The following is a 27,682-nucleotide window of genomic DNA, read 5'->3' on the forward strand; positions in this document are numbered from 1 at the left end:
ATGCCCGACGTGGAGATGGCCGAGTTCGGGGAGGCCGCCCCCTACCTCCGCAAGTCGGAGAAGGAGCGCTTGGCCGCCCAGACCCGCCCCTTCGACCTGAAGAAGGACATCTTCGTCCCCGACGAGCGGGAGGAGTTCGTCAAGGCCACCATCGTCAGCCGCGAGGGGGGCAAGGTCACCGCCCAGACCGAGCACGGCAAGGTGGGCCTCCCCCCTCCCCCCTCCCCCCCCCACCCCCAAGGGACATCTCCAGAAGGTGGAGCTGGGGGGTGGTTAGAAGCCATCCCGGCTTCTCTGGAGGCACCTAGAACCCTCTCCAGCTTCTCCGTCCTCAATGGGGCACCTAGAACTCGTCCCACCTCCTTCAGAACCCATAGGACACCTAGAACCCATCCCACCTCCTCCAGAACCCATAGGACACCTAGAACCCATCCCACCTCCTCCAGAACCCATAGGACACCTAGAACTCATCCCACCTCCTTCAGAACCCATAGGACACCTAGAACACATCCCACCTCCTTCAGAACCCACCCCACCTCCTCCAGAACCCATAGGACACCTAGAACCCATCCCACCTTCTCTAGAACCCATAGGACACCTAGAACCCATCCCACCTTCTCTAGAACCCAGGGACCATCTAGAACCCATCCCACCTCCTCCAGAACCCAGGGACCATCTAGAACCCATACCACCTCCTCCAGAACCCATAGGACACCTAGAACTCATCCCACCTCCTTCAGAACCCACAGGACACCTAGAACCCATCCCACCTTCTCTAGAACCCAGGGACCATCTAGAACCCATCCCACCTCCTCCAGAACCCAAGGGACACCTAGAACCCAGCCCACCTTCCTCACCCCTTGAGGGACTCCTCAACCTTCTCCACCCCTTGAGGGACACCTCGACCTTCTCCACCCCTTGAGGGACTCCTCAACCTTCTCCACCCCTTGAGGGACACCTCGACCTTCTCCACCCCTTGAGGGACTCCTCAACCTTCTCCACCCCTTGAAGGACACCTCAACCTTCTCCAGAACCCATAGGACACCTAGAACCCAGCCCACCTTCCCCATCCCTTGAGGGACACCTCAACCTTCTCCACCCCTTGAGGGACACCTCAACCTTCTCCAGAACCCAAGGGACACCTAGAACCCAGCCCACCTTCCCCATCCCTTGAGGGACACCTCGACCTTCTCCACCCCTTGAGGGACTCCTCAACCTTCTCCATCCCTTGAGGGACTCCTCAACCTTCTCCACCCCTTGAAGGACACCTCAACCTTCTCCAGAACCCAAGGGACACCTAGAACCCAGCCCACCTTCCCCATCCCTTGAGGGACTCCTCAACCTTCTCCACCCCTTGAGGGACACCTGGACCTTCTCCACCCCCCTCCAAGGGCCCCCAACGGGTGGGGGGTGGGGGGGCAGCATCCCTTGCCCTGCCCCCCACCCCCACCACCATCCCACGGTCTCCTCCCCCCCCCCCCCCCCCGCAGACGGTGACGGTGAAGGAGGACCAGATCATGCAGCAGAACCCCCCCAAGTTCGACAAGATCGAGGACATGGCCATGTTGACCTTCCTCCACGAACCCGCCGTCCTCTACAACCTCAAGGAGCGTTACGCCTCCTGGATGATCTACGTGAGTCCATCCCCCCACCGGAACCGGGGACAACCCACGGGGCCACCCACAACCTGAGATGTCCCTTGGGCCACCTAGAACCAGGAAAACCCATCTCCAGATCTCTTTGGGCCACCTAGAACCAGGGTGGTCCAGACCCTTTGGGTGACCTAGAACCTGGGATGTCTCTTCTACTGACCCCTTGAGCCACCTAGAACCATGACAACCCTTCTCCAGCCCCCTTGGGCCACCTAGAACCAGGATGGCCCAGATCCCTGGGGCCACCTAGAACCAGGATGTCCCATCCTTGGACCCCTTGGGCCACCTAGAACCAGGGATGTCCCTTCTACCAGCCCCTTGGGCCACCTAGAACCAGGATGTCCCTTCTCCAGACCCCTTTGGGCCACCAAGACCCAAGAGTCCCAGCCCCCTTGGGTGACCTAGAACCAGGATGGCCCATCCTCGGACCCTTGTGGCCACCTAGAACCAGGGAAGTCCTTTCTACCAACCCCTTGGGCCACCTAGAACCAGGGATGTCCCATCCCCGGATCCTATGGGCCACCTAGAACCTGGATGTCCCTTCTCCAGACCCCTTTGGGCCACCAAGACCCAAGAGTCCCAGCCCCCTTGAGTGACCTAGAACCAGGATGGCCCATCCTCGGACCCTTGTGGCCACCTAGAACCAGGGATGTCCCTTCTACCGGCCCCTTGGGCCACCTAGAACCTGGATGTCCCTTCTCCAGACCCCTTTGGGCCACCAAGACCCAAGAGTCCCAGCCCCCTTGAGTGACCTAGAACCAGGATGGCCCATCCTTGGACCCCTTGGGCCACCAAGACCCAAGAGTCCCAGCCCCCTTGGGTGACCTAGAACCAGGATGGCCCATCCTCGGACCCTTGTGGCCACCTAGAACCAGGGACATCCCTTCTACCGACCCCTTGGGCCACCTAGAACCAGGATGTCCCATCCCCGGATCCTATGGGCCACCTAGAACCAGGATGTCCCTTCTCCAGACCCCTTTGGGCCACCAAGACCCAAGAGTCCCAGCCCCCTTGGGTGACCTAGAACCAAGATGGCCCACCCTCGGACCTTTGTGGCCACCTAGAACCAGGGATGTCCCTTCTACTGGCCCCTTGGGCCACCTAGAACCAGGATGGCCCATCCTTGGACCCCTTGGGCCACCAAGACCCAAGAGTCCCAGCCCCCTTGGGTGACCTAGAACCAGGACCTCCAATCCCCGACCCCCTTGAGGCCACCCCAGCTCTGGCCCTGGCCCCTTCTGGTGGTGGTGGCACCCTGGTGGCCCTGACCCACACCCCCCCCCCCCCCACGTGTCCCCACCCTAGACCTACTCGGGGCTCTTCTGCGTCACCGTCAACCCCTACAAGTGGTTGCCCGTCTACAACGCGGAGGTGGTGGCCGCCTACCGGGGCAAGAAGAGGTCCGAGGCCCCGCCCCACATCTTCTCCATCTCCGACAACGCCTACCAGAACATGCTGACGGGTGAGGGACCTCCCCCGTAACCACGTCCTCCTCCTCCTCCTCCCCCCCCCAGTCGCCCCATAGATGTGGGGCAGGAGATTGGGGGGGGGGGAGGGAAGAAACCCAGCCGAGGTGGGTTTGAGAACCTCACGGGGTTCTTCCTCCTCCTTCTTCTCGCCCCCACCAGATCGGGAGAACCAATCCATCCTCATCACGTGAGTGACGTCATCGTCTCTAGCCCCGCCCCCTACACACAAGCCCCACCCACTCACCCCATAGCCCCGCCCCCCACGGAACCACAGCCCGACCCTTTCCCACCACCACCTGGACGTGCCCATGGAGGTCCACCACCGCCAAGCTCCGCCCCCTTCCCCACCGAATCCCTGCCCCCTTTCCCATTGAAGCCCCGCCCCCTTCCCCATTGAAGCCCCGCCCTCTTCCCCACCTAGGCCCCGCCCACTCTCCCCATAGCCCCGCCCCCCTCGGAACCACAGCCCAACCCTTTCCCACCACCACCTGGATGTGCCCATGGAGGTCCACCACCGCCAAGCCCTGCCCCCTTCCCCACCGAATCCCCGCCCCCTTTCCCATTGAAGCCCCACCCCCTTTCCCACCGAGGCCCCGCCCATTTTCATGGCTCCGCCCCCCACGGAACCACACTCAACCCTTTCCCACCACCACCTGGACGTGTCCATGGAGGTCCACCACCGCCAAGCCCCGCCCCCTTCCCCACCGAATCCCCGCCCCCTTTCCCATTGAAGCCCCGCCCTCTTCCCCACCTAGGCCCCGCCCACTCTCCCCATAGCCCCGCCCCCCTCGGAACCACAGCCCGACCCTTTCCCACCACCACCTGGACGTGCCCATGGAGGTCCACCACCGCCAAGCCCCGCCCCCTTCCCCACCGAATCCCCACCTCCTTCCCCATTGAAGCCCCGCCCCTGAGGCCCCCGAGGCCCCGCCCATCCCCGAACCAAGCCTCGCTCTCATTGGCTGCCTCCAGCGGAGAATCCGGGGCGGGGAAGACGGTCAACACCAAGAGGGTCATCCAATACTTCGCCGTCATCGCCGCCATCGGCGACCGGGGCAAGAAGGAGGCGGGGACCCCCGGGAAGGTGAGGGGGGGAGGGGCGGCGGGGGGGGAGGGGGAGGGTGTGGGGGAGGGGGGGGGGAGGGCGGGACACGTGGTGGGGGAGGGGACAAAGTGGGGGGGGGGGGTGGGGCCACCGCTCTTCCATCCATCCATCCATCCGTTCAACCATCCAACCATCTGCCCAACCTACCCCCCTTCCCCCCCAACCTTCTCGGACCTCGGTGTCACCTGGCCCCACCCCCCCCCCCACTATGACGTCACCTCTGACGTCACCTGCCCCTCCCCCACCCAGGGGACCCTGGAGGACCAGATCATCCAGGCCAACCCCGCCCTGGAGGCCTTCGGCAACGCCAAGACCGTCCGCAATGACAACTCCTCCCGCTTCGTGAGTGGGCGGGGCCGGGGGGGAGGGGGCGGGGTCTGTGGGGTGGGGTCTGTGGGGCGGGGTCTGTGGGGCGGGGTCTGTGGGGCGAGGGGGCTGTGGGGCGAGATCTATGGGGTAGGTGGTCTATGGAGTGGGATCTATGGAGTAGGGGTCTATGGGGTGGGATCTATGGAGTAGGGGTCTATGGGGTGGGATCTATGGGGCGGGATCTATGGGGCAGGTGGTCTATAGGGCGGGCTCTATAGGGGAAGGGGTCTATGGGGTGGGGTCTATGGGGCGGGATCTATGGGGCAGGTGGTCTATAGGGCGGGCTCTATAGGGGAAGGGGTCTATGGGGTGGGGTCTATGGGGTCGGTGTCGATGGGGCGGCATCTATGGGGCAGGATCTATAGGGCAAGGGGTCTATGGGTGGGATCTATGGGGCAGGGTCTATGGGGTGGGATCTATGGGGTAAGGATCTATGGGGTAGGTGGTCTATAGGGCAGGCTTTATAGGGGAAGGAGTCTGTGGGGTGGGATCTATGGGGTGGTGGTCCATGGGGTGGGATCTATGGAGTAGGGGTCTATGGGGTGGGATCTATGGGGCGGGATCTATGGGGCAGGTGGTCTATAGGGCGGGCTCTATAGGGGAAGGAGTCTGTGGGGTGGGATCTATGGGGTGGTGGTCTATGGGGTGGGATCTATGGGGTAGGTGGTCTATAGGGCGGGCTCTATAGGGGAAGGGGTCTATGGGGCGGGATCTATGGGGTAGGGGGTCTATGGGGTGGGATCTATGGGGTAGGGGGTCTATGAGGCGGGGTCTATGGGGTGGGATCTATGGAGTAGGGGTCTATGGGGTGGGATCTATGGGGTGGTGGTCTATGGGGTGGGATCTATGGGGTAGGGATCTATGGGGTAGGTGGTCTATAGGGCGGGCTCTATAGGGGAAGGGGTCTATGGGGCAGGATCTATAGGGCAAGGGGTCTATGGGTGGGATCTATGGGGCAGGGTCTATGGGGTGGGATCTATGGGGCAGGGTCTATGGGGCAGGTGTTCTATAGGGCGGGCTCTATAGGGGAAGGGGTCTGTGGGGTGGGATCTATGGGGCGGGATCTATGGGGTGGGATCTATGGGGTAGGGATCTATGGGGTAGGTGGTCTATAGGGCGAGCTCTATAGGGGAAGGGGTCTATGGGGCGGGATCTATGGGGTGGGATCTGTGGAGCGGGATCTATAGGGCAAGGGGTCTATGGGTGGGATCTATGGGGCGGGGTCTATGGAGTAGGGGTCTATGGGGTGGGATCTATGGGGCGGGATCTATGGGGCAGGTGGTCTATAGGGCAGGCTCTATAGGGGAAGGGGTCTATGGGGTGGGGTCTATGGGGCAGGATCTATAGGGCAAGGGGTCTATGGGTGGGATCTATGGGGCAGGGTCTATGGGGCAGGTGTTCTATAGGGCGGGCTCTATAGGGGAAGGGGTCTGTGGGGTGGGATCTATGGGGCAGGGTCTATGGGGCAGGTGGTCACCTCCAGGTCTTCTCCCCAGGGGAAGTTCATCCGGATCCACTTCGGGGCCACCGGGAAGTTGGCGTCGGCCGACATCGAGACCTGTGAGTGGCCGAGGGCTCCGGGGGGCGGGACCTTCCCCATTGGCCACCGCCTCCTCCTGGTCCCACCCCCCCACCACCACCCCATCGTCCCACCACCCATCATCCATCCATCTCCTCGTCCCACCACCCAACCATCTCCATCTCCTCGTCCCACCACCCAACCATGGTCCATCTCCTCGTCCCACCACCCAACCATGGTCCATCTCCTCGTCCCACCACCCAACCATCTCCATCTCCTCGTCCCACCACCCAACCATCTCCATCTCCTCCTCCCACCACCCAACCATCTCCATCTCCTCCTCCCACCACCCAACCATCTCCATCTCCTCGTCCCACCACCCAACCATGGTCCATCTCCTCGTCCCACCACTCAACCATGGTCCATCTCCTCGTCCCACCACCCAAACATCTCCATCTCCTTGTCCCACCACCCAACCATCTCCATCTCCTCCTCCCACCACCCAACCATGGTCCATCTCCTCGTCCCACCACCCAACCATCTCCATCTCCTCGTCCCACCACCCAACCATGGTCCATCTCCTTGTCCCACCGTCCATCTGACCCACCATCTCCAGCTCTTGGTCCCATCATCTCCTCATCCATCTCCTGGTGTCTCCATCCATCCATCCATCCAACCATCCATCCATCCATCCATCCAACCATCCATCTCCTCGTCCCACCGTCCATCTGACCCTCCAGCTCTTGGTCCCACCATCTCCCCATCTCCTCATCCATCTCCTCACGTCTCCATCTCCTCATCCATCTCCTCACGTCTCCATCTCCTCCTCCATCTCCTGGTGTCTCCATCTCCTCATCCATCTCCTTGTCCCACCTTCTCCTCACGTCTCCATCTCCTCATCCATCTCCTTGTCCCACCTTCTCACGTCTCCATCTCCTCATCCATCTCCTGATGTCTCCATCTCCTCATCCATCTCCTTGTCCCACCTTCTCCTCACGTCTCCATCTCCTCATCCATCTCCTGGTGTCTCCATCTCCTCATCCATCTCCTGGTGTCTCCATCTTCTCATCCATCTCCTGGTGTCTCCATCTCCTCATCCATCTCCTTGTCCCACCTTCTCATGTCTCCATCTCCTCCTCCATCTCCTGATGTCTCCATCTCCTCCTCCATCTCCTTGTCCCACCTTCTCGTCCTCCATCTCCTGATGTCTCCATCTCCTCATCCGTCTCCTTGTCCCACCTTCTCCTCACCTCTCCATCTTCTCATCCATCTCCTGGTGTCTCCATCTCCTCATCCATCTCCTTGTCCCACCTTCTCCTCCTCCATCTCCCGGTGTCTCCATCTCCTCATCCATCTCCTTGTCCCACCTTCTCCTCACGTCTCCATCTCCTCATCCATCTCCTGATGTCTCCATCTCCTCCTCCGTCTCCTTGTCCCACCTTCTCCTCACGTCTCCATCTCCTCCTCCATCTCCTGGTGTCTCCATCTCCTCATCCATCTCCTTGTCCCACCTTCTCCTCACGTCTCCATCTCCTCATCCATCTTCTCACGTCTTCATCTCCTCCTCCATCTCCCGGTGTCTCCATCTCCTCCTCCATCTCCTTGTCCCACCTTCTCCTCCTCCATCTCCTGGTGTCTCCATCTCCTCATCCATCTCCTGGTGTCTCCATCTCCTCATCCATCTCCTTGTCCCACCTTCTCCTCACGTCTCCATCTCCTCCTCCATCTCCTGGTGTCTCCATCTCCTCATCTGTCTCCTTGTCCCACCTTCTCCTCACGTCTCCATCTCCTCCTCCATCTCCTGGTGTCTCCATCTCCTCCTCCATCTCCTTGTCCCACCTTCTCCTCCTCCATCTCCTGGTGTCTCCATCTCCTCATCCATCTCCTTGTCCCACCTTCTCCTCACGTCTCCATCTTCTCATCCATCTCCTGGTGTCTCCATCTCCTCATCCATCTCCTCGTCCCACCTTCTCCTCACCTCTCCATCTCTTCATCCCTCTCTCCATCTTCTCATCCGTCTCCTCATCCTCCCCCACCTCCTCCCCTCGACCCCTCCCCCCCCCCCCTTCCCCCTTCTCCTCCCAACCCCCACCCACCTCTTCTCTCCCCACCCCAGACCTCCTGGAGAAGTCCCGCGTCATCTTCCAGCTGAAGGCCGAGAGGAACTACCACATCTACTACCAGATCCTCTCCAACAAGAAGCCGGAGCTTCTGGGTAAGCCCCGCCCTACGGAGGAGGTCACCTGACCCCCCACCCCCCTCATTGGCCAACCCTGTCTTCTCCTTCCACCCCAGACATGATGCTGGTGACCAACAACCCCTACGACTACGCCTTCATCTCCCAAGGAGAGACCACCGTCCCCTCCATCGACGACGGCGAGGAGCTGTTGGCCACCGACGTGAGTTATGGGGCCACCAAACCCCCCCGGGGTGGGGTGGGATTGGCCGGAGAAGACCTTGACCCCCCCCCCTCCACCCCCAACTTTCCTCCCCAAAGAGCGCTTTTGATGTCCTGGGCTTCACCCCCGAGGAGAAGAACTCCATCTACAAGCTGACGGGGGCCATCATGCACTTCGGCAACATGAAGTTCAAGCAGAAGCAACGGGAGGAGCAGGCGGAGCCCGACGGCACCGAAGGTGGAGACCGATGGGAACGGAGGGGGCGGGACCGGAAGGGTTGGGGAGGTGGGATGGGATGGGATGGGATGGGATGGGATGGTCCTTCAGGTCCTCTACGTCTTCTCCTCCCCACCCGCGTCCTCAGAGGCGGACAAGTCGGCTTATCTGATGGGGCTGAACTCGGCCGATCTCCTCAAGGGCTTGTGCCACCCCCGGGTGAAGGTGGGCAACGAGTACGTCACCAAGGGGCAGAACGTCCAGCAGGTGAGAAGGGTCCCCACCCCACCCCATCCCATCCCCCCCCCCTCCTCTCTCTCCTTTCGGGGTGGCCACGGGTCCACCCGGGGGTCTGGGAGGACAGGTCGGCACGGGGTGACCTTCTCCCAGGTGATTTACGCCGTGGGGGCCTTGGCCAAAGCCGTCTACGAGAAGATGTTCAACTGGATGGTGACCAGGATCAACAACTCGCTGGAGACCAAGCAGCCCCGGCAGTACTTCATCGGCGTCCTGGACATCGCCGGCTTCGAGATCTTTGATGTGAGGCCACTGGGGGGGGGGACACCTTCCTTGGGTCTTGAGATGATCCCGTTGGGTCTTGAGTGGATCCCGTTGGCCCAGTTGGGCTTTGGGTTGGTCCCGTTGGGTCTTGAGATGGTCCCGTTGGGTCTAGAGATGATCCCATTGGGTTTTGAGTGGATCCCGTTGGTCCCGTTGGGTCTTGAGATGATCCCATTGGTTCTTGAGATGGTCCCGTTGGTTCTTGAGTGGATCCCGTTGGCCCAGTTGGGCTTTGGGTTGGTCCCGTTGGGTTTTGAGATGGTCCTGTTGGGTTTTGAGATGATCCCATTGGGTTTTGAGATGATCTCGTTGGGTCTTGAGATGGTCCTGTTGTTCCCATTGGGCATTGGGTTGGCCCCGTTGGGTTTTGAGATGATCCCGTTGGGTCTTGAGATGGTCCCGTTGGGTTTTGAGTGGATCCCGTTGGCCCAGTTGGGCTTTGGGTTGGTCCCGTTGGGTTTTGAGATGATCCCATTGGGTTTTGAGATGGTCTCGTTGGGTCTTGAGATGGTCCCGTTGTTCCCATTGGGCATTGGGTTGGCCCCGTTGGGTTTTGAGATGATCCCGTTGGGTCTTGAGATGGTCCCGTTGGTTCTTGAGTGGATCCCGTTGGTCCCGTTGGGTCTTGAGATGGTCCCGTTGGTTTTTGAGATGATCCCGTTGGCCCAGTTGGGCTTTGGGTTGGTCCCGTTGGGTCTTGAGATGGTCCCATTGGTTCTTGAGTGGATCCCGTTGGTTCTTGAGTGGATCCCGTTGGCCCAGTTGGGTCTTGAGATGATCCCATTGGGTCTTGAGTGGATCCCCTTGGTCCCGTTGGGTTTTGAGATGATCCCGTTGGGTTTTGAGATGATCCCGTTGGGTCTTGAGATGGTCCCGTTGGTTCTTGAGTGGATCCCATTGGCCCAGTTGGGCTTTGGGTTGGTCCCGTTGGGTTTTGAGATGGTCCCGTTGGGTCTTGAGATGGTCCCGTTGGCTTTGAGATGGTCCCGTTGGGTTTTGAGATGATCCCGTTGGGTCTTGAGATGGTCCTGTTGGGTTTTGAGTGGATCCCGTTGGTCCCATTGGCCATTGGGTTGACCCCGCTGACCCCCACCTTGACCCTATTGACCCCATTGGGTCTCAGGTTGACCCCATTGACCCCCACCTTGACCCCATTGACCCCACTGGCCATCGAGTTGACCATCTTGATCCCATCAACCGTTGCATTGACCCCATTGACCATTCCATTGACCCCATTGGACCTTCAGTTGACCCTGGCGATCCCATTGGCCGTCGGGTTGACCCCTTCCTCCCCCCCCCCCCCCTCCCAGTTCAACAGCTTCGAGCAGCTCTGCATCAACTTCACCAACGAGAAGCTCCAGCAGTTCTTCAACCACCACATGTTCGTGCTGGAGCAGGAGGAGTACAAGAAGGAGGGCATCGAGTGGGAGTTCATCGACTTCGGCATGGACCTCCAGGCCTGCATCGACCTCATCGAGAAGGTACCGCCTCCCCCAGCACCCCCAGGAGGTCCCACGGACCTCCTGGCGAAGCACCAGTTGGGCTTCACCTCAACGGGAGAGCCAGGAAAAGCTCCTGGAGAAGCTCCAGGAGAAGCTCCTGGCTCCTGGAGAAGCTCCAGTTGGGCTTCACCTCAACCGGAGCTCCAGGAGAAGCTCCTGGAGAAGCTCCAGGCTCCTGAAGAAGCTCCAGTTGGGCTTCACCTCAACTGGAAGCTCCAGGAGAAGCTCCTAGAGAAGCTCCTGGCTCCTGGAGAAGCTCCAGTTGGGCTTCACCTCAACCGGAGCTCCAGGAGAAGCTCCTGGAGAAGCTCCAGGCTCCTGAAGAAGCTCCAGTTGGGCTTCACCTCAACTGGAAGCTCCAGGAGAAGCTCCTAGAGAAGCTCCTGGCTCCTGGAGAAGCTCCAGTTGGGCTTCACCTCAACCGGAGCTCCAGGAGAAGCTACTGGAGAAACTCCAGTTGGGCTTCACCTCAACTGGAAGCTCCTGGAGAAGCTCCAGGAGAAGCTCCAGTTGGGCTTCACCTCAACTGGAAGCTCCAGGAGAAGCTCCAGGCTCCCGGAGAAGCTCCAGTTGGGCTTCACCTCAACTGGAAGCGCCAGGAGAAGCTCCTAGAGAAGCTCCTGGCTCCTGGAGAAGCTCCAGTTGGGCTTCACCTCAACCGGAGCTCCAGGAGAAGCTACTGGAGAAACTCCAGTTGGGCTTCACCTCAAATGGAAGCTCCTGGAGAAGCTCCTGGCTCCTGGAGAAGCTCCAGTTGGGCTTCACCTCAACCAGAAGCTCCTGGAGAAGCTCCAGTTGGGCTTCACCTCAACTGGAGCTCCAGGAGAAGCTCCAGGAGAAGCTACTGGAGAAACTCCAGTTGGGCTTCACCTCAACCGGAGCTCCTAGAGAAGCTCCAGGAGAAGCTCCAGGCTCCTGGAGAAGCTCCAGTTGGGCTTCACCTCAACTGGAAGCTCCAGGAGAAGCTCCTAGAGAAGCCCCAAGTTGAGCTTCACCTCAATGGAGGTTGAGGTCCATCAAAGAGATCATTGGTTAGCGGCCACCAGGACCGACCGGGTCTTCTCCTCCCCAGCCCATGGGCATCATGTCCATCCTGGAGGAGGAGTGCATGTTCCCCAAGGCCACCGACATGACCTTCAAGGCCAAGCTCTTCGACAACCACCTGGGCAAGTCGGCCAATTTCGGGAAGCCCCGCAACATCAAAGGGAAGCCCGAGGCCCACTTCGCCCTGATCCACTACGCGGGGACGGTGGACTACAACATCCTGGGGTGGCTTCAGAAGAACAAGGACCCCCTCAACGAGACGGTGGTGGGGCTCTACCAGAAGTCGGCCCTCAAACTCTTGGCCAACCTCTTCGCCAACTACGCCGGGGCCGACGCGCGTAAGGGGTCACCACCACCCGCTTTCTCCTCGTCACACCTCCTTTGTCCCCAGCCCACCCCCATCGTTGAACTGTCCCACCTGGTCCTTCTTCTCCCCACCTGGTCCTTCTTCTCCCCACGTGGTCCTTCTCCTCCATACCTGGTCTTCTCCTCCATACCTGGTCCTCCTCCTCCACACCTGGTCCTCCTCCTCCACACCTGGTCTTCTTCCCACGTGGTCCTTCTCCTCCACACCTGGTCTTCTCCTCCACACATGGTCTTCTCCTCCATACCTGGTCCTCCTTCTCCACACCTGGTCCTTCTCCACACCTGGTCTTCTCCCCACATGGTCCTTCTTCTCCTCCCCACGTGGTCCTTCTCCTCCACATGTGGTCTTCTCCTCCACATCTGGTCCTTCTTCTCCTCCCCACATGGTCCTTCTCCTCCCCACGTGGTCCTTCTCCTCCACATGTGGTCTTCTCCTCCACATCTGGTCCTTCTTCTCCTCCCCACATGGTCCTTCTCCTCCCCACGTGGTCCTTCTCCTCCCCACCTTGTCCTTCTCCTCCATACCTGGTCCTTCTCCTCCCCACCTTGTCCTTCTCCTCCATCCATGGTCCTTCTCCTCCCCACCTGGTCCGTCTCCTCCACACGTGGTCTTCACACCTGGTCCTCCTCATCCCCACGTCGTCCTTCTCCTCTGCGTCTGGTCTTCTCCTCCACGTCTGGTCCTTCTTCTCCTCCCCACATGGTCCTTCTCCTCCCCACGTGGTCCTTCTCCTCCATACCTGGTCCTTCTCCTCCCCACATGGTCCTTCTCCTCCCCACCTGGTCCTCCTCCTCCCCACGTCGTCCTTCTCCTCTGCGTCTGTTCTTCTCCTCCACGTCTGGTCCTTCTTCTCCTCCCCACGTGGTCCTCCTCCTCCCCACATGGTCCTTCTCCTCCATGTGTGGTCTGTCTCTTCCCCACATGGTCCGTCTCCTCCCTACATGGTCCTTCTCCTCCACACCTGGTCCTCCTCCTCCATACCTGGTCTTCTCCTCCATACCTGGTCCTCCTCCTCCACACCTGGTCCTTCTCCACACCTGGTCCTTCTCCACACCTGGTCTTCTTCCCACGTGGTCCTTCTCCTCCACACCTGGTCTTCTCCTCCATACCTGGTCCTCCTTCTCCACACCTGGTCCTTCTCCACACCTGGTCCTTCTCCACACCTGGTCTTCTCCCCACGTGGTCCTTCTTCTCCTCCCCATGTGGTCCTTCTTCTCCCCACCTGGTCCTTCTCCTCCCCACGTCGTCCTTCTCCTCCACATGTGGTCTTCTCCTCCACGTCTGGTCCTTCTTCTCCTCCCCACATGGTCCTTCTCCTCCCCACGTGGTCCTTCTCCTCCATGTACGGTCCTTCTCCTCCATGCATGGTCCTTCTCCTCCCCACCTTGTCCTTCTCCTCCATGCATGGTCCTTCTCCTCCCCACCTGGTCCGTCTCCTCCACACGTGGTCTTCTCCACACCTGGTCCTCCTCCTCCCCACGTCGTCCTTCTCCTCCGCATCTGGTCCTTCTCCACACCTGGTCCTTCTTCTCCTCCCCACGTGGTCTTCTCCTCCCCACCTGGTCCTTCTTCTCCTCCCACAGCCATGGAGAAGGGCAAAGGGGCCAAGAAGAAAGGTTCCTCCTTCCAGACGGTCTCCGCCCTCCACCGGGTGAGGCTCCATGGGGGTGGTTAGGGGGCTCTGTGGGGGCAGGTTGATGGGTGTCTTCGGTCCCTCCACCGTCTCCTGATCCATCCAACGCCTCCAGGAGAACCTCAACAAGCTGATGACCAACCTGAGGTCCACCCACCCCCACTTCGTCCGTTGCATCATCCCCAACGAGACCAAGTCTCCTGGTGAGTCCATCCCATGGGGGGGGAGGGGGGGAATGATCCAAGGTGGTGGGTCCCCGTCGCCGTGGGGCGGGACCTTGACCCCTTCCCCCCCCCCCCCCCCCAACCACCCGTGGTGTGTCCCACCAGGCGTGATGGACAACCCCCTGGTGATGCACCAGCTGCGTTGCAACGGGGTCCTGGAGGGGATCCGCATCTGCCGCAAGGGCTTCCCCAACCGCATCCTCTACGGGGACTTCCGCCAGCGGTGGGTCACGTGTGGGGCAGGGGGACCGGGGGGTGTGGGTGGACAACCTCGGGGTGTCACCTCCCTTCTGTGGGGCCACCAGGTACCGCATCCTGAACCCGGCGGCCATCCCCGAGGGGCAGTTCATCGACAGCCGCAAAGGGGCCGAGAAGCTCCTGGGGTCCCTGGACATCGACCACAACCAGTACAAGTTCGGGCACACCAAGGTGAGGGCACGTGGGTCCCACCAGCCCCGTGAGGTCACGTGGACCCATAGCTCCCCCATCCACGAGGTCACGTTGACCCCCAAAGGTCCCACCATCCATGAGCTCTCATTGACCTCACGGTCCCACCATCCACATGGTCTCCTCGACCGCCCTTGAGGTCTCGTTGACCCGTAGTCCCACCATCCACGAGGTCACGTGGACCCACCACCCATGAGGTCACGTGGACCCGTGGTCCCACCATCCACAAGCTCTCATGGACCCCATGGATCTACCATCCATGAGGTCACATTGACCCATGGTCCCACCACCCATGAGATCTCATTGACCCCCATGGTCCCACCACCCCCAAGGTCTCATTGACCCACGGACCCACCATCCACGAGGTCTCTATTCCCCATGGTCCCACCGCCCGTGAGGTCACATGGACCCACCAGGAGGTCTCGTTGCCCCATGGTCCCACCACCCACGTGGTCACATGGACCCCAAGGTCCCACCACCCACGACCCCATGGTCCCACCATCCACAAGATCACGTTGACCCCAAGGTCCCACCACCCCCCGAGGTCTCATTGACCCCCAAGGTCCCAACCCCCACCTCTCCACCCTCCCTCCCTCCACCCCACCCCCCACCCCACCACACCCACCTTGACCTCCACCTCCCCCTCCCCTCCCCCGAAGGTCTTCTTCAAGGCGGGGCTGCTGGGGCTCCTGGAGGAGATGCGAGACGAGCGCCTGGCCAGGATCATGACCCGGCTTCAGGCCCAGGTCCGCGGGTTCCTCTCCCGCCAGGAGTTCAAGAAGATCCTGGAACGCCGGTGGGTGGGGTGGGGTGGGGGGAAGTAGTTATGGGATCCACCGTGGGGTGGGAGGACCTCTCTCGGGTGACCCGCATCTCCTGCCCCACCCAGGGACTCCTTACTGGTCATCCAGTGGAACATCAGGGCCTTCATGGGGGTGAAGAACTGGCCTTGGATGAAGCTCTACTTCAAGATCAAGCCCTTGTTGAAGAGCGCGGAGACGGAGAAGGAGATGCAGGTTGGGAGGGGGGAGGAGGGGTCGGGCTGGAGAAGACCTCGGTGAAAGGTGGGGAGGAAGGTGGTGAGACCCACAGTGGGGAACCTTCCTGCCCCACAGACCATGAAGGAGGAGTTTGGGCGGCTGAAGGAAGCCCTGGAGAAGTCGGAGGCCCGGCGGAAGGAGCTGGAGGAGAAGATGGTCTCCATGCTCCAGGAGAAGAACGACCTCCAGCTCCAAGTGCAGGCCGTGAGTGGGGTGGCCCAACTCCCCCCACCATAACCACGTCAAGGTGGGCCACCCCGCCTCACCCGGGACCACCCAAACAGGAGCAGGACAACCTGGCGGACGCCGAGGAGCGCTGCGACCAGCTGATCAAGAACAAGATCCAGCTGGAGGCCAAGGTGAAGGAGCTGACGGAGCGGGTGGAGGAGGAAGAGGAGATGAACGCCGAGCTGACGGCCAAGAAGAGGAAGCTGGAGGACGAGTGCTCGGAGCTGAAGAAGGACATCGACGACCTGGAGTTGTCCTTGGCCAAGGTGGAGAAGGAGAAACACGCCACCGAGAACAAGGTGAGGGCGGGGAGAGGCCTCCACCTCGAGGTCCCTTGGGTTGGGTTGAGGAGACCCCGAGGATGGGTTGAGGAGCCCCAAAGTTGGGTTGAGGAGCCCCAAGGTTGGGTTGAGGAGCCCCAAGGTTGGGTTGAGGAGCCCCCAAGGTTGGGTTGAGGAACCCCAAGGTTGCGTTGAGAAGATCCAAGGTCGGGTTGAGAAGATCCAAGGTTGCGTTGAGAAGATCCAAGGTTGGGTTGAAGAACCCCAAGGTTGGGTTGAGGAGCCCCAAGGTCAGGTTGAGAAGATCCAAGGTTGGATTGAGAAGATCCAAGGTTGGGTTGGGTTGAGGAGCCCCAAGATCGGGTTGAAGAGCCCCAGGGTTGGGTTGAGGAACCCCAAGGTTGGGTTGAGAAGATCCAAGGCTGGGTTGAGGAGCCCCAAGGTTGGGTTGAGGAACCCCAAGGTCGGTTTGAGAAGATCCAAGGTTGGATTGAGAAGATCCAAGGCTGGGTTGGGTTGAGGAGCCCCAAGATCGGGTTGAAGAGCCCCAGGGTTGGGTTGAGGAGCCCCAAGGTTGGGTTGAGGAACCCCAAGATCGGGTTGAGAAGATCTAAGGTTGGATTGAGAAGATCCAAGGTTGGGTTGGGTTGAGGAGCCCCAAGATCGGGTTGAGGAACCCCAAGATTGGGTTGAGAAGATCCAAGGTTGGGTTGAGAAGATCCAAGGTTGGGTTGGGGAGCCCCAAGGTCGGGTTGAGGAACCCCAAGGTTGGGTTGGGTCAAGAAGACCCAAAGCCGGTTGGTTTCTCCTCCATCTTCTCCACCTCCAGCTCCACCAAGACCGTGAAGAACCCCTTCTCCCTTGTCCCACCCCTGTCTCCCACCTGGAGACCCTATGTTCCTCCTCCCGCAGGTGAAGAACCTCACGGAGGAGATGGCCGGGCTGGACGAGATCATCGTCAAGTTGACCAAGGAGAAGAAGGCCCTTCAAGAAGCCCATCAGCAAGCGCTGGACGACCTCCAGGCAGAAGAAGACAAGGTCAACACCTTGACCAAGGCCAAAGTCAAGCTGGAACAGCAAGTGGATGACGTGAGTGGGTGGAAGGGTGGGGTGGAAGGTCCTATGGGGTTGTCCTCGGGGGGTTGACGTGGGGCACGTTGTTGGGGGGGGCGGGCGGACGGTGTCTCTCCGCAGCTGGAGAGCTCCTTGGAGCAAGAGAAGAAGATCCGGATGGACCTGGAACGGGCCAAGAGGAAGCTGGAAGGTGACCTCAAGCTGGCCCAGGAGAGCATCATGGACCTGGAGAACGACAAGCAGCAGCTGGACGAGAGGCTGAAGAAGTGAGGAGGCCCCGCCCCACTTTTTTTAACCCCACAATCCCCTGGGAGGCCGGTGACGGTGACGGGACGGTCTTCTTCTTCTTCTCCTCCCCACCCAGGAAGGACTTTGAGCTCAACGCCCTCAACGCCCGCATCGAGGACGAGCAGGCCGTGGCCGCCCAACTCCAGAAGAAGCTCAAAGAGCTTCAGGTGAGGGCGGGGCGGGGGAGGGGTGAGGTTGGGGGGAGGGGGAGGGGTCAACCGGGAGGATCTGCTCCTCCCCCACTCTTGCTCCGTCCCTGAGAAGGTCCTGGACCAGCAGATCCAGGGTTGGGTTGAAGGGTCTCCAGTTGGGTTGGGTTGAGTTGAAGAGTCTCCAGTTGGGTTGGGTTGGGTTGAGTTGAAGGGTCTCCAGTTGGGTTGGGTTGGGTTGAAGAGTCTCCAGTTGGGTTGGGTTGGGTTGAGTTGAAGGGTCTCCAGTTGGGTTGGGTTGGGTTGAAGAGTCTCCAGTTGGGTTGGGTTGAGTTGAGTTGAAGGGTCTCCAGTTGGGTTGGGTTGAGTTGAAGAGTCTCCAGTTGGGTTGGGTTGAAGAGTCTTCGGTTCATTGGGTTGAAGAGTCTCCAGTTGGGTTGGGTTGAAGGGTCTCCAGTTGGGTTGGGTTGAGTTGAGTTGAAGGGTCTCCAGTTGGGTTGAGTTGAGTTGAAGGGTCTCCAGTTGGGTTGGGTTGGGTTGAGTTGAAGGATCTCCAGTTGGGTTGAGTTGAAGAGTCTCCAGTTGGGTTGGGTTGAAGAGTCTTCGGTTCATTGGGTTGAAGGGTCTCCAGTTGGGTTGGGTTGGATTGAAGGGTCTCCAGTTGGGTTGGGTTGGGTTGAGTTGAAGGGTCTCCAGTTGGGTTGGGTTGGATTGAAGGGTCTCCAGTTGGGTTGGGTTGGATTGAAGGGTCTCCAGTTGGGTTGGGTTGGGTTGAAGGATCTCCAGTTGGGTTGAGTTGAAGAGTCTTCAGTTCATTGGGTTGAAGAGTCTCCAGTTGGGTTGGGTTGAGTTGAGTTGAAGAGTCTCCAGTTGGGTTGGGTTGAAGAGTCTTCGGTTCATTGGGTTGAAGAGTCTCCAGTTGGGTTGGGTTGAAGGGTCTCCAGTTGGGTTGGGTAGAGTTGAAGGGTCTCCAGTTGGGTTGGGTTGGATTGAAGGGTCTCCAGTTGGGTTGAGTTGAAGAGTCTCCAGGTGGGTTGGGTTGAAGAGTCTTCGGTTCATTGGGTTGAAGAGTCTCCAGTTGGGTTGGGTTGGGTTGAAGGGTCTCCAGTTGGGTTGGGTAGAGTTGAAGGGTCTCCAGTTGGGTTGGGTTGAAGAGTCTTCGGTTCATTGGGTTGAAGGGTCTCCAGTTGGGTTGGGTTGGATTGAAGGGTCTCCAGTTGGGTTGGGTTGGGTTGAGTTGAAGGATCTCCAGTTGGGTTGAGTTGAAGAGTCTCCAGTTGGGTTGAGTTGAGTTGGGTTGAAGGGTCTCCAGTTGGGCTGGGTTGGGTTGAAGAGTCTCCAGTTGGGTTGGGTTGAAGAGTCTTCGGTTCATTGGGTTGAAGAGTCTCCAGTTGGGTTGAGTTGGGTCAAAGCATCTCCAATGGGGCTGGGTTGGGTCAAGCAGCCACGTGAGGTGGAGCCCCTCCCCCTGAGGTTGTCCCCGCCCCCCCGGGGGTTTGGGGGGGGGGGGTGGTGGTGTCTCCAGGCGCGGATCGAGGAGCTGGAGGAGGAGTTGGAGGCGGAGCGGACGGGCCGGGCCAAGGTGGAGAAGCTGCGCTCGGATCTGTCGCGGGAGCTGGAGGAGATCAGCGAGCGGCTGGAGGAGGCGGGAGGAGCCACCTCGGTCCAGCTGGAGCTCAACAAGAAGCGGGAGGCGGAGTTCCAGAAGATGAGGCGGGACCTGGAGGAGGCCACGCTCCAGCACGAGGCCACGGCCGCCGCCCTGCGCAAGAAACAGGCCGACAGCGTGGCCGAGCTGGGCGAGCAGATAGACAACCTCCAGCGGGTCAAGCAGAAGCTGGAGAAGGAGAAGAGCGAGCTCAAGCTGGAGCTGGACGACGTGGGCTCCAACCTGGAGCAGCTCCTCAAGGCCAAGGTGGGCGACGGGGGTGGGTCTGGAGGAGGTCTAAGGGAGGTTGGGTTGGGTTGGAGAAGATCTGGCGAAGGTTGCCTTGGTCTGGAGAAGGTCTAAGGGAGGTTGGGTTGGGTTGGAGAAGATCTGGCGAAGGTTGCCTTGGTCTGGAGAAGGTCTAAGGGAGGTCGGGTTGGTCTGGAGAAGGTTGGGTTGGTCTGGAGAAGGTCTAAAGGAGGTCGGGTTGGTCTGGAGAAGGTTGGGTTGGTCTGGAGAAGGTCTAAGGGAGGTTGGGTTGGGTTGGAGAAGGTCAGGTTGGGTTGGAGAAGGTCTAAGGGAGGTTGGGTTGGTCTGGAGGAGGTTTAAAGAGGGTTGGATTGGTCTGGAGAAGGTCTAAGGGAGGTTGGGTTGGGTTGGAGGAGGTTTAAAGAGGGTTGGATTGGTCTGGAGAAGGTCTAAGGGAGGTTGGGTTGGGTTGGAGAAGGTCGAGTTGGGTTGGAGAAGGTCTAAGGGAGGTTGGGTTGGTCTGGAGGAGGTTTAAAGAGGGTTGGGTTGGTCTGGAGAAGGTCTAAGGGAGGTTGGGTTGGGTTGGAGAAGGTCGGGTTGGGTTGGAGAAGGTCTAAGGGAGGTCGGGTTGGGTTGGAGAAGGTCTAAGGGGGGTTGGGTTGGTGACCCTCTTCCATCCTCTTGTCCCCCCCTTCCCTCCCTCCATCTCCCCGCCCTGGGGCTTCTCCAGGCCAACCTGGAGAAGATGTGCCGCACCATGGAGGACCAGATGAACGAGCACCGCACCAAGGCCGAGGAGGCCCAACGCACCGTCAACGACCTCACCACCCAACGGGCCAAGCTCCAGACGGAGAACGGTGAGGACTCGGCCCCTCCCCACCCCACCGGTTGTCTCCCCCCCACCGGCCCAATGGGGTGACTTTGGGACCTCTCCCGCTTTCTCCCACCCCCCAGGAGAGCTCTCCCGGCAGCTGGAGGAGAAGGAGGCCTTCATCAACCAGTTGACCCGAGGGAAGCTCACCTACACCCAGCAGCTGGAGGACCTCAAGAGGCAGCTGGAGGAGGAGGTCAAGGTAGGGGGTGGGGTTGGGGGGAGGGGTCTCCAGGTGGGTAGGTTGGGCTGGAGAAGGTCTAAGGAAGGTCTAAGGTAGGTCTAAGGGAGGTTGGGTTGGTCTGGAGAAGGTCTAAGGGAGGTTGGGTTGGTCTGGAGGAGGTTTAAAGAGGGTTGGGTTGACCTGGAGAAGGTCTGGTTGGTCCGGAGAAGGTCTGGTTGGTCTGGAGAAGGTTGGGTCAAGGTCTACAGAAGCTCTGGTTGGTTCAGAGAAGGTCTAAGGATGGTTGGGTTGGTCTGGAGAAGGTCTAAGGGAGGTCGGGTTGGTCTGGAGAAGGTTGGATCAGGGCCTACGCAAGTTCTGGTTGATCTAGAGAAGGTCTGGTTGGTCTAGAGAAGGTTGGGTCAAGGTCTACAGAAGCTCTGGTTGGTCTAGAGAAGGTCTAAGGATGGTTGGGTTGGTCTGGAGAAGGTTGGATCAGGGCCTACACAAGCTCTGGTTGATCTGGAGAAGGTCTGGTTGGTCCAGAGAAGGTCTGGTTGGTCTGGAGAAGGTTGAATCGGGGCCTACAGAAGCTCTGGTTGAGTTGGGGTGACAACAACCAGCTCTTCCGGAGTTGGAGAACCCCAAGAGGGTTCCACGTGACGTGGACCCGATGGTCCTCCCCTTTCTCCTGCCCCACCCCACCCCACCCCACCCCAAAGGCCAAGAACGCCCTGGCCCACGCCCTCCAGTCGGCCCGGCACGACTGTGACCTCCTGCGGGAGCAGTACGAGGAGGAGACCGAGGCCAAGGCCGAGCTCCAGCGCTCCCTCTCCAAGGCCAACTCCGAGGTGGCCCAATGGAGGACCAAGTACGAGACGGACGCCATCCAACGCACCGAGGAGCTGGAGGAGGCCAAGTGAGTCCCCTCCCCCCCCTACCGTCCCCCACCGTTGTCCCCGAGGTGGGGACATCAGGAGGTTCACCCAAGCTTCCATACCGACCTCGAGGGCACTCGGAGAAGGTCCACGTGCCACCCCAGGAGGACCTCGATGGGGTTTGGGAGGGGACAACCGGGAGGGTGGAGCTCTGAGGAGGTTGGAGGAGACCCCTCCAGCGGGTGGAGAAGCCCTATGGGGCAGGAGGAGGGTGGAGACCCCTCCAGGGGGATGGACAACCCCTATGGGGCAGGAGAAAGGTGGAGAACCCTCCACCGGAGAAGGTTCTGGAGAAGGTCGGAGGAGCTGGAGGTGGGTCTTGACCCACCTCGGGCTGGAAGAAGGTTGGAGTTGGCCAAGTGGGACCACGGGCCACCACCACCGGGTGGTCACGGTGGTTGTCCCACCGTGGGGCAGGAAGAAGTTGGCCCAGAGGCTTCAGGAAGCCGAGGAGGCGGTGGAGGCCGTCAACGCCAAATGCTCCTCCCTGGAGAAGACCAAGCACCGGCTGCAGAACGAGATCGAGGACCTCATGGCCGACCTGGAGAGGTCCAACGCTGCCGCCGCCGCCCTGGACAAGAAGCAGAGGAACTTCGACAAGGTGGGTTTGGGGGCCCACCAAGAGAAACGGGAGGGTGGGAAGGGTGGGGGGGAGGAGAAGGGTGGGATGGGGGTGGAGACGTGTGGGTCCCACCAAAGAAGAAGCCCAGAAGAATGATGGTCAACAACCAACGGTGACCAACGGTGGCCAACGGTCAACGATGGCCAACGGTCAACGATGGCCAATGGTCAATTATGGTCAATGATGGCCAACGGTCAACGATGGTCAATGGTCAACGATGGTCAATGGTCAACAATGGTCAATGATGGCCAACGGTCAACGATGGCCAATGGTCAACGATGGCCAACAGTCAAGAACGATGGCCAACGAAGCTCCACCTTCCACTGGAGCTTCCAGGAGCTCCTTGGGGGGGAGGAGGAGGAGGAGGAGGAAGAGGAGGAGGTTCTTGGTGGTGACCACGGTCCCGGTGGTGTCCCCGCCCCATAGATCTTGGCCGAGTGGAAGCAGAAGTTCGAGGAGTCGCAGACGGAGCTGGAGGCCTCCCAGAAGGAGGCCCGGTCCCTCAGCACCGAGCTCTTCAAGCTGAAGAACGCCTACGAGGAGGCCCTGGAGCACCTGGAGACCTTCAAGAGGGAGAACAAGAACCTCCAAGGTGAGACCATGGTCCTGCCCTTCCCCACCTCCTTCTTCTCCAGCCCCGTGGGGCTGATGGGACCTTCTCCTGGTGGGGCCAGAGGAGATCTCGGACCTGACGGAGCAGCTGGGGGCCGGCCACAAGACCATCCACGAGCTGGAGAAGGTGCGGAAGCAGCTGGACGCCGAGAAGCTGGAGCTTCAGGCTGCTCTGGAGGAGGCTGAGGTGGGTCCAACCACCCCGTGGAGGTGGCCCCAGGTTCTCCTGGTGGCCCCAAGTTCTCCTGGTGGCCCCAGGTTCTCCTGGTGGCCCCAAGTTCTCCTGGTGGTCCCAAGTTCTCCTGGTGGCCCCAGGTTCTCCTGGTGGCTCCAGGTTCTCCTGGTGGCCCCAAATTCTCCTGGTGGCCCCAGGTTCTCCTGGTGGCCCCAAGTTCTCCTGGTGGCCCCAGGTTCTCCTGGTGGCCCCAAGTTCCCCTGGTGGCCCCAGGTTCTCTTGGTGGCCCCAGGTTCTCCTGGTGGCCCCAAGTTCTCCTGGTGGCCCCAGGTTCTCCTGGTGGCCCCAGGTTCTCCTGGTCTCCTCCGAGGTCCTCAAGGTCCCTTTTTTGTCCCCTCCAAGGCCTCCCTGGAGCACGAGGAGGGGAAGATCTTGAGGGCCCAGTTGGAGTTCAACCAGGTGAAGGCCGACTACGAGCGCAAACTGGCTGAGAAGGACGAGGAGATGGAGCAGGCCAAGCGCAACCACCTGCGGGTGGTGGACTCCCTCCAGACCTCGCTGGACGCCGAGACCCGCAGCCGCAACGAGGCCCTCAGGTTGAAGAAGAAGATGGAGGGCGACCTCAACGAGATGGAGCTCCAGTTGGGTCACGCCAACCGGGTGGCCGCCGAGGCCCAGAAGCAAGTCAAGACCTTGCAGGGCTACCTCAAGGTGGGTTTTGGGGGGGCCACCAGGGCTTGAGGGGTGGCCCCTCCTCACTGAGGTGGGTTCCTCAAGGTTCTCCTCCACCTGGAGAACCTTGGATGGTTCTTCTGGGTTGGGTTCCTCAAGGATCTCCTCCACCTGAAGAACCTGGAGGTGGGAGGGAGGGTCTGGGGCTTCTCCTGGGGTAGGTTCCTCAAGGATTTTCTCCACCTGGAGAACCTTGGAGGATTCTGGGTTGGGTTCCTCAAGGGTCTCCTCCATCTGGAGAACCTTGGAAGGTTCTTCTGGGGTGGGTTCCTCAAGGTTCTCCTCCACCTGGAGAACCTTGGAGGGTTCCTCTGGGTTGGGTTCCTTCGGGGTGGTGGGTGGGTCCACCATCTTCCTCCCCGTCACCGTTGTCCCCCCGCCACGGCCCCGCAGGACACCCAGCTGCAGTTGGACGACGTGGTGAGGGCCAACGAGGACCTGAAGGAGAACATCGCCATCGTGGAGCGGAGGAACAACCTCCTGCAGGCGGAGCTGGAGGAGCTGCGGGCGGTGGTGGAGCAGACGGAGAGGGCCCGCAAGTTGGCCGAGCAGGAGCTGATCGAGGCCAGCGAGAGGGTCCAGCTCCTCCACTCCCAGGTGAGACCTCAGGGTCCTCCAAGGAGAGGGGGGGGTCACCACCCATCGGGGACCTTCAAAACCTGGAGGAACCAGGGGTTTGGGCTTCTTCTGGGGTGGGTTCCTCAAGGATTTCCATCCGGAGGACCTTGGAGGGTTCTTCTGGGGTGGGTTCCCCAAGATCTCCTGCATCTGGAGGACCTTGGAAGGTTCTTCTGGGTTGGGTTCCTCAAGCATCACCCACCGGGGACCTTCAAAACCCAGAGGAACCACGGGTTTGGGCTTCTTCTGGGTTGGGTTCCTCAAGGAAGACCCACCAGGGATCCTCAAAACCTGGAGGAACCACGGGTTTGGGCTTCTCCTGGGGTGGGTTCCTCAAGGATCTCCATCTGGAGGACTTTGGAGGATTCTTCTGCGGTGGGTTCTCCGGGATGTCCTCCATCCGGAGGACCTGGAGGAGGGAGGGAGAGTCTTGGGCTTCTCCTGGGTTGGGTTCCTCAAGGTTCTCCTCCATCTGGAGGACCTTGAGGTGGGAAGGTGGGTCTTGGGCTTCTCCTGGGGTAGGTTCCTCAAGGATCACCCACCAGGGACCCTCAAAACCTGGAGGAACCACGGGTTGGAGCTTCTTCTGGGTTGGGTTCCTCAAGGTTCTCCTCCACCTGGAGACCCTGGAGGTGCAAAGGCAGCTCCAAGCCCCGTGGGGCTGGAGAAAGATGGGTCAGCAGCCCCGTGGCCACCTCCTGAAGTCTTCTCCAACCCCTCCACCAGAACACCAGCCTCATCAACCAGAAGAAGAAGATGGAAGGGGACCTCTCCCAGCTGCAGACGGAGGTGGAGGAGGCCATCCAGGAGTGCCGCAACGCCGAGGAGAAGGCCAAGAAGGCCATCACCGACGTGAGTAACCCCCTGGTGGGTGGGTGGGTGGGACCCGCGTCTCGGGGACCTTCCACCGTTGGGTGGTGGGGGGGGGGGGACCTTCCTTCTCCGTCTCTTCTTCCTCCCCCGGGGGTGCAGGCGGCCATGATGGCGGAGGAGCTGAAGAAGGAGCAGGACACCAGCGCCCACCTGGAACGGATGAAGAAGAACATGGAGCAGACGGTGAAGGACCTGCAGCTGCGGTTGGACGAGGCCGAGCAGTTGGCCCTCAAGGGGGGCAAGAAGCAGCTGCAGAAGCTGGAGACGCGGGTGAAGGAGCTGGAGGCCGAGCTGGAGGCCGAGCAGAAGCGTCACGCCGAGAGCGTCAAGGGCCTGCGCAAGGCCGAGCGCCGCGGCAAGGAGCTCACCTACCAGGTTGGGGGGACGGGGGACACGGGAGGTCACCGACGGTCACGGGGACCTATGGTTGAAACCGTAGAGTCACCTAGAACCTGGTTGACCCCGTGGGAAGAGGGATATGGGTCACCCGGGCCTCTTTTCCCGGGTGTAGAGTCACCTAGAACCTGGTTGACCCCATGGCCATGGGGACACAGGTCACCTGGGGCCACCCGTGGCCTCAGGTTCAAGCTCTAGAGTCACCTAGAACCTGGTTGACCCCATGGCCATGGGGATATGGGTCACCTGGGGCCACCTGTGGCCTCAGGTTCAAGCTCTAGAGTCACCTAGAACCTGGTTGACCCCATGGTCAGGGGGATATGGGTCACCTGGGGCCACCCGTGGCCTCTGTCCCAAGCTCTAGAGTCACCTAGAACCTGGTTGACCCCATGGGAAGAGGGATATGGGTCACCTGGGGCCACCCGTGGCCTCTGTCCCACCCCATAGAGTGACCTAGAACCCTGTTGACCCCATGGCCATGGGGACAGGGGTCACCTGGACCTCTTTTCCCACCCCATAGCGTGACCTAGAACCCGGTTGCCCCCATGGCCGGTGGGTCACACGTGACCTAGAACCTCCCCCACCCCACGTCCTGCCCCATAGCGTGACCTAGAACCCGGTTGCCCCCACGGCCACCAGCCACCGGGGCCACCTCCCCCCTCATTTCCCAGCATCCTCAGCGTCTTCGCGTGACCCACAACCTCCCGTGGGGCTTTGGTGGGCCCCATAAGTCACCTCCTTTCCCCCGCCCCTCCTGCCCCATAGCCGGGGCGACCCACAGATCTGGATGGGTTCCACCACCCCACCCCCCCGAGAACATCGTTAATTGTCTCCTGCCCCCTAAGTGCTCCATGGGGAGGGGGGAGGGGGGAAAGCAGGGGTGGGTCCCTGCCCCACAAGTGTCTCCCTGCCCCACAAGTGTCTCCCTCCCCGCCCCACAGACTGAGGAGGACAGGAAGAACCTGGTGCGGCTGCAGGACCTGGTGGACAAGCTCCAGCTGAAGGTCAAGGCCTACAAGCGGCAGGCGGAGGAGGCGGTGAGCGGATGTGTGGGGCCGGCTCTGCCCCACACGTGTGGGGCCGGCTCCGTCCCACACTTATGGGGCTGGAGGGGGCGGTGGGATGGATGGATGGAGGAGACGGTTGAGGAGATGAAGGTTGCATGGATGGATGGATGGATGGATGGATGGAGACCAAGTGGTGGCCCACCATCCCTTTCCAGCGCTATGGGGCAGCCCCACTGATGTGTGTCCCTTCCTGCCCCACACTTATGGGGCTGGAGGGGGCGGTGGGATGGATGGATGGATGGATGGATGGATGGATGGATGGATGGATGGATGGAGGAGATGGATGGAGACCAAGTGGTGGCCCACCACCCCTTTCCAGCGCTATGGGGCAGCCCCACTGATGTGTGTCCCTTCCTGCCCCACACTTATGGGGCTGGAGAGGGCGGTGGGATGGATGGATGGATGGATGGATGGATGGATGGATGGATGGAGGAGATGGATGGATGGATGGATGGATGGAGACCAAGTGGTGGCCCACCACCCCTTTCCAGCGCTATGGGGCAGCCCCACTGATGTTTGTCTCCCCCTGCCCCACACTTATGGGGCTGGAGAGGGCGGTGGGATGGATGGATGGATGGATGGAGGAGATGGATGGATGGATGGATGGATGGATGGACGGATGGATGGAGACCAAGTGGTGGCCCGCCACCCCTTTCCAGCGCTATGGGGCAGCCCCACTGATGTTTGTCTCCCCCTGCCCCACACTTATGGGGCTGGAGAGGGCGGTGGGATGGATGGATGGAGGAGACGGTTGAGGAGACGAAGGTTGGATGGATGGACGGATGGACGGATGGAGACCAAGTGGTGGCCCGCCACCCCTTTCCAGCGCTATGGGGCGGCCCCACTGATGCGTCCCCCTCTCCCCCCACCCCACCCCCTGCCCCACACCTCCAGGAGGACCAGGCCAACACCAACTTGGCCAAGTTCCGGAAGGCGCAGCACGAGCTGGAGGAGGCGGAGGAACGGGCCGACATCGCCGAGTCCCAGGTCAACAAGCTCCGGGCCAAAAGCCGGGACATGGGGGTCAAGGTGGGTGTGTGTCCCCCCCCCCTCCTGCCCCATAGCTGCCCCATAGCTGCCCCATAGCTGCCCCACAACCTCCCCCCCCCCCCCCACCTCGTTTTCCCCAGAAGCTCCACGAGGAGGAGTGA

The 27,682-nt window shown here is 60.7% G+C and overlaps 1 protein-coding gene across 1 annotated transcript; it reads left to right on the forward strand.

Moving 5' to 3' along the window:
- Positions 1-27,682, forward strand: LOC141478755 (myosin-7). The gene is made up of 39 exons (XM_074167740.1): positions 1-201; positions 1,491-1,634; positions 2,958-3,114; positions 3,281-3,308; positions 4,094-4,205; positions 4,476-4,568; positions 6,092-6,155; positions 8,231-8,329; positions 8,410-8,513; positions 8,612-8,750; positions 8,878-8,996; positions 9,120-9,269; positions 10,601-10,771; positions 11,865-12,174; positions 13,787-13,854; positions 13,952-14,039; positions 14,166-14,283; positions 14,366-14,489; positions 15,167-15,303; positions 15,397-15,523; positions 15,623-15,751; positions 15,832-16,074; positions 16,969-17,145; positions 17,251-17,396; positions 17,495-17,585; positions 19,093-19,482; positions 20,195-20,321; positions 20,419-20,537; positions 21,221-21,417; positions 21,854-22,037; positions 22,485-22,650; positions 22,733-22,857; positions 23,248-23,556; positions 23,971-24,174; positions 24,922-25,047; positions 25,168-25,443; positions 26,406-26,501; positions 27,426-27,560; positions 27,662-27,682. The coding sequence occupies exons 1-39, from the start codon at positions 1-3 to the stop codon at positions 27,680-27,682; spliced, it is 5,814 nt and encodes a 1,937-aa protein (XP_074023841.1).

Source organism: Numenius arquata, unplaced genomic scaffold, assembly GCF_964106895.1.
Source record: "Numenius arquata unplaced genomic scaffold, bNumArq3.hap1.1 HAP1_SCAFFOLD_1049, whole genome shotgun sequence".
Classification (NCBI taxonomy): Eukaryota; Metazoa; Chordata; class Aves; order Charadriiformes; family Scolopacidae; genus Numenius; species Numenius arquata.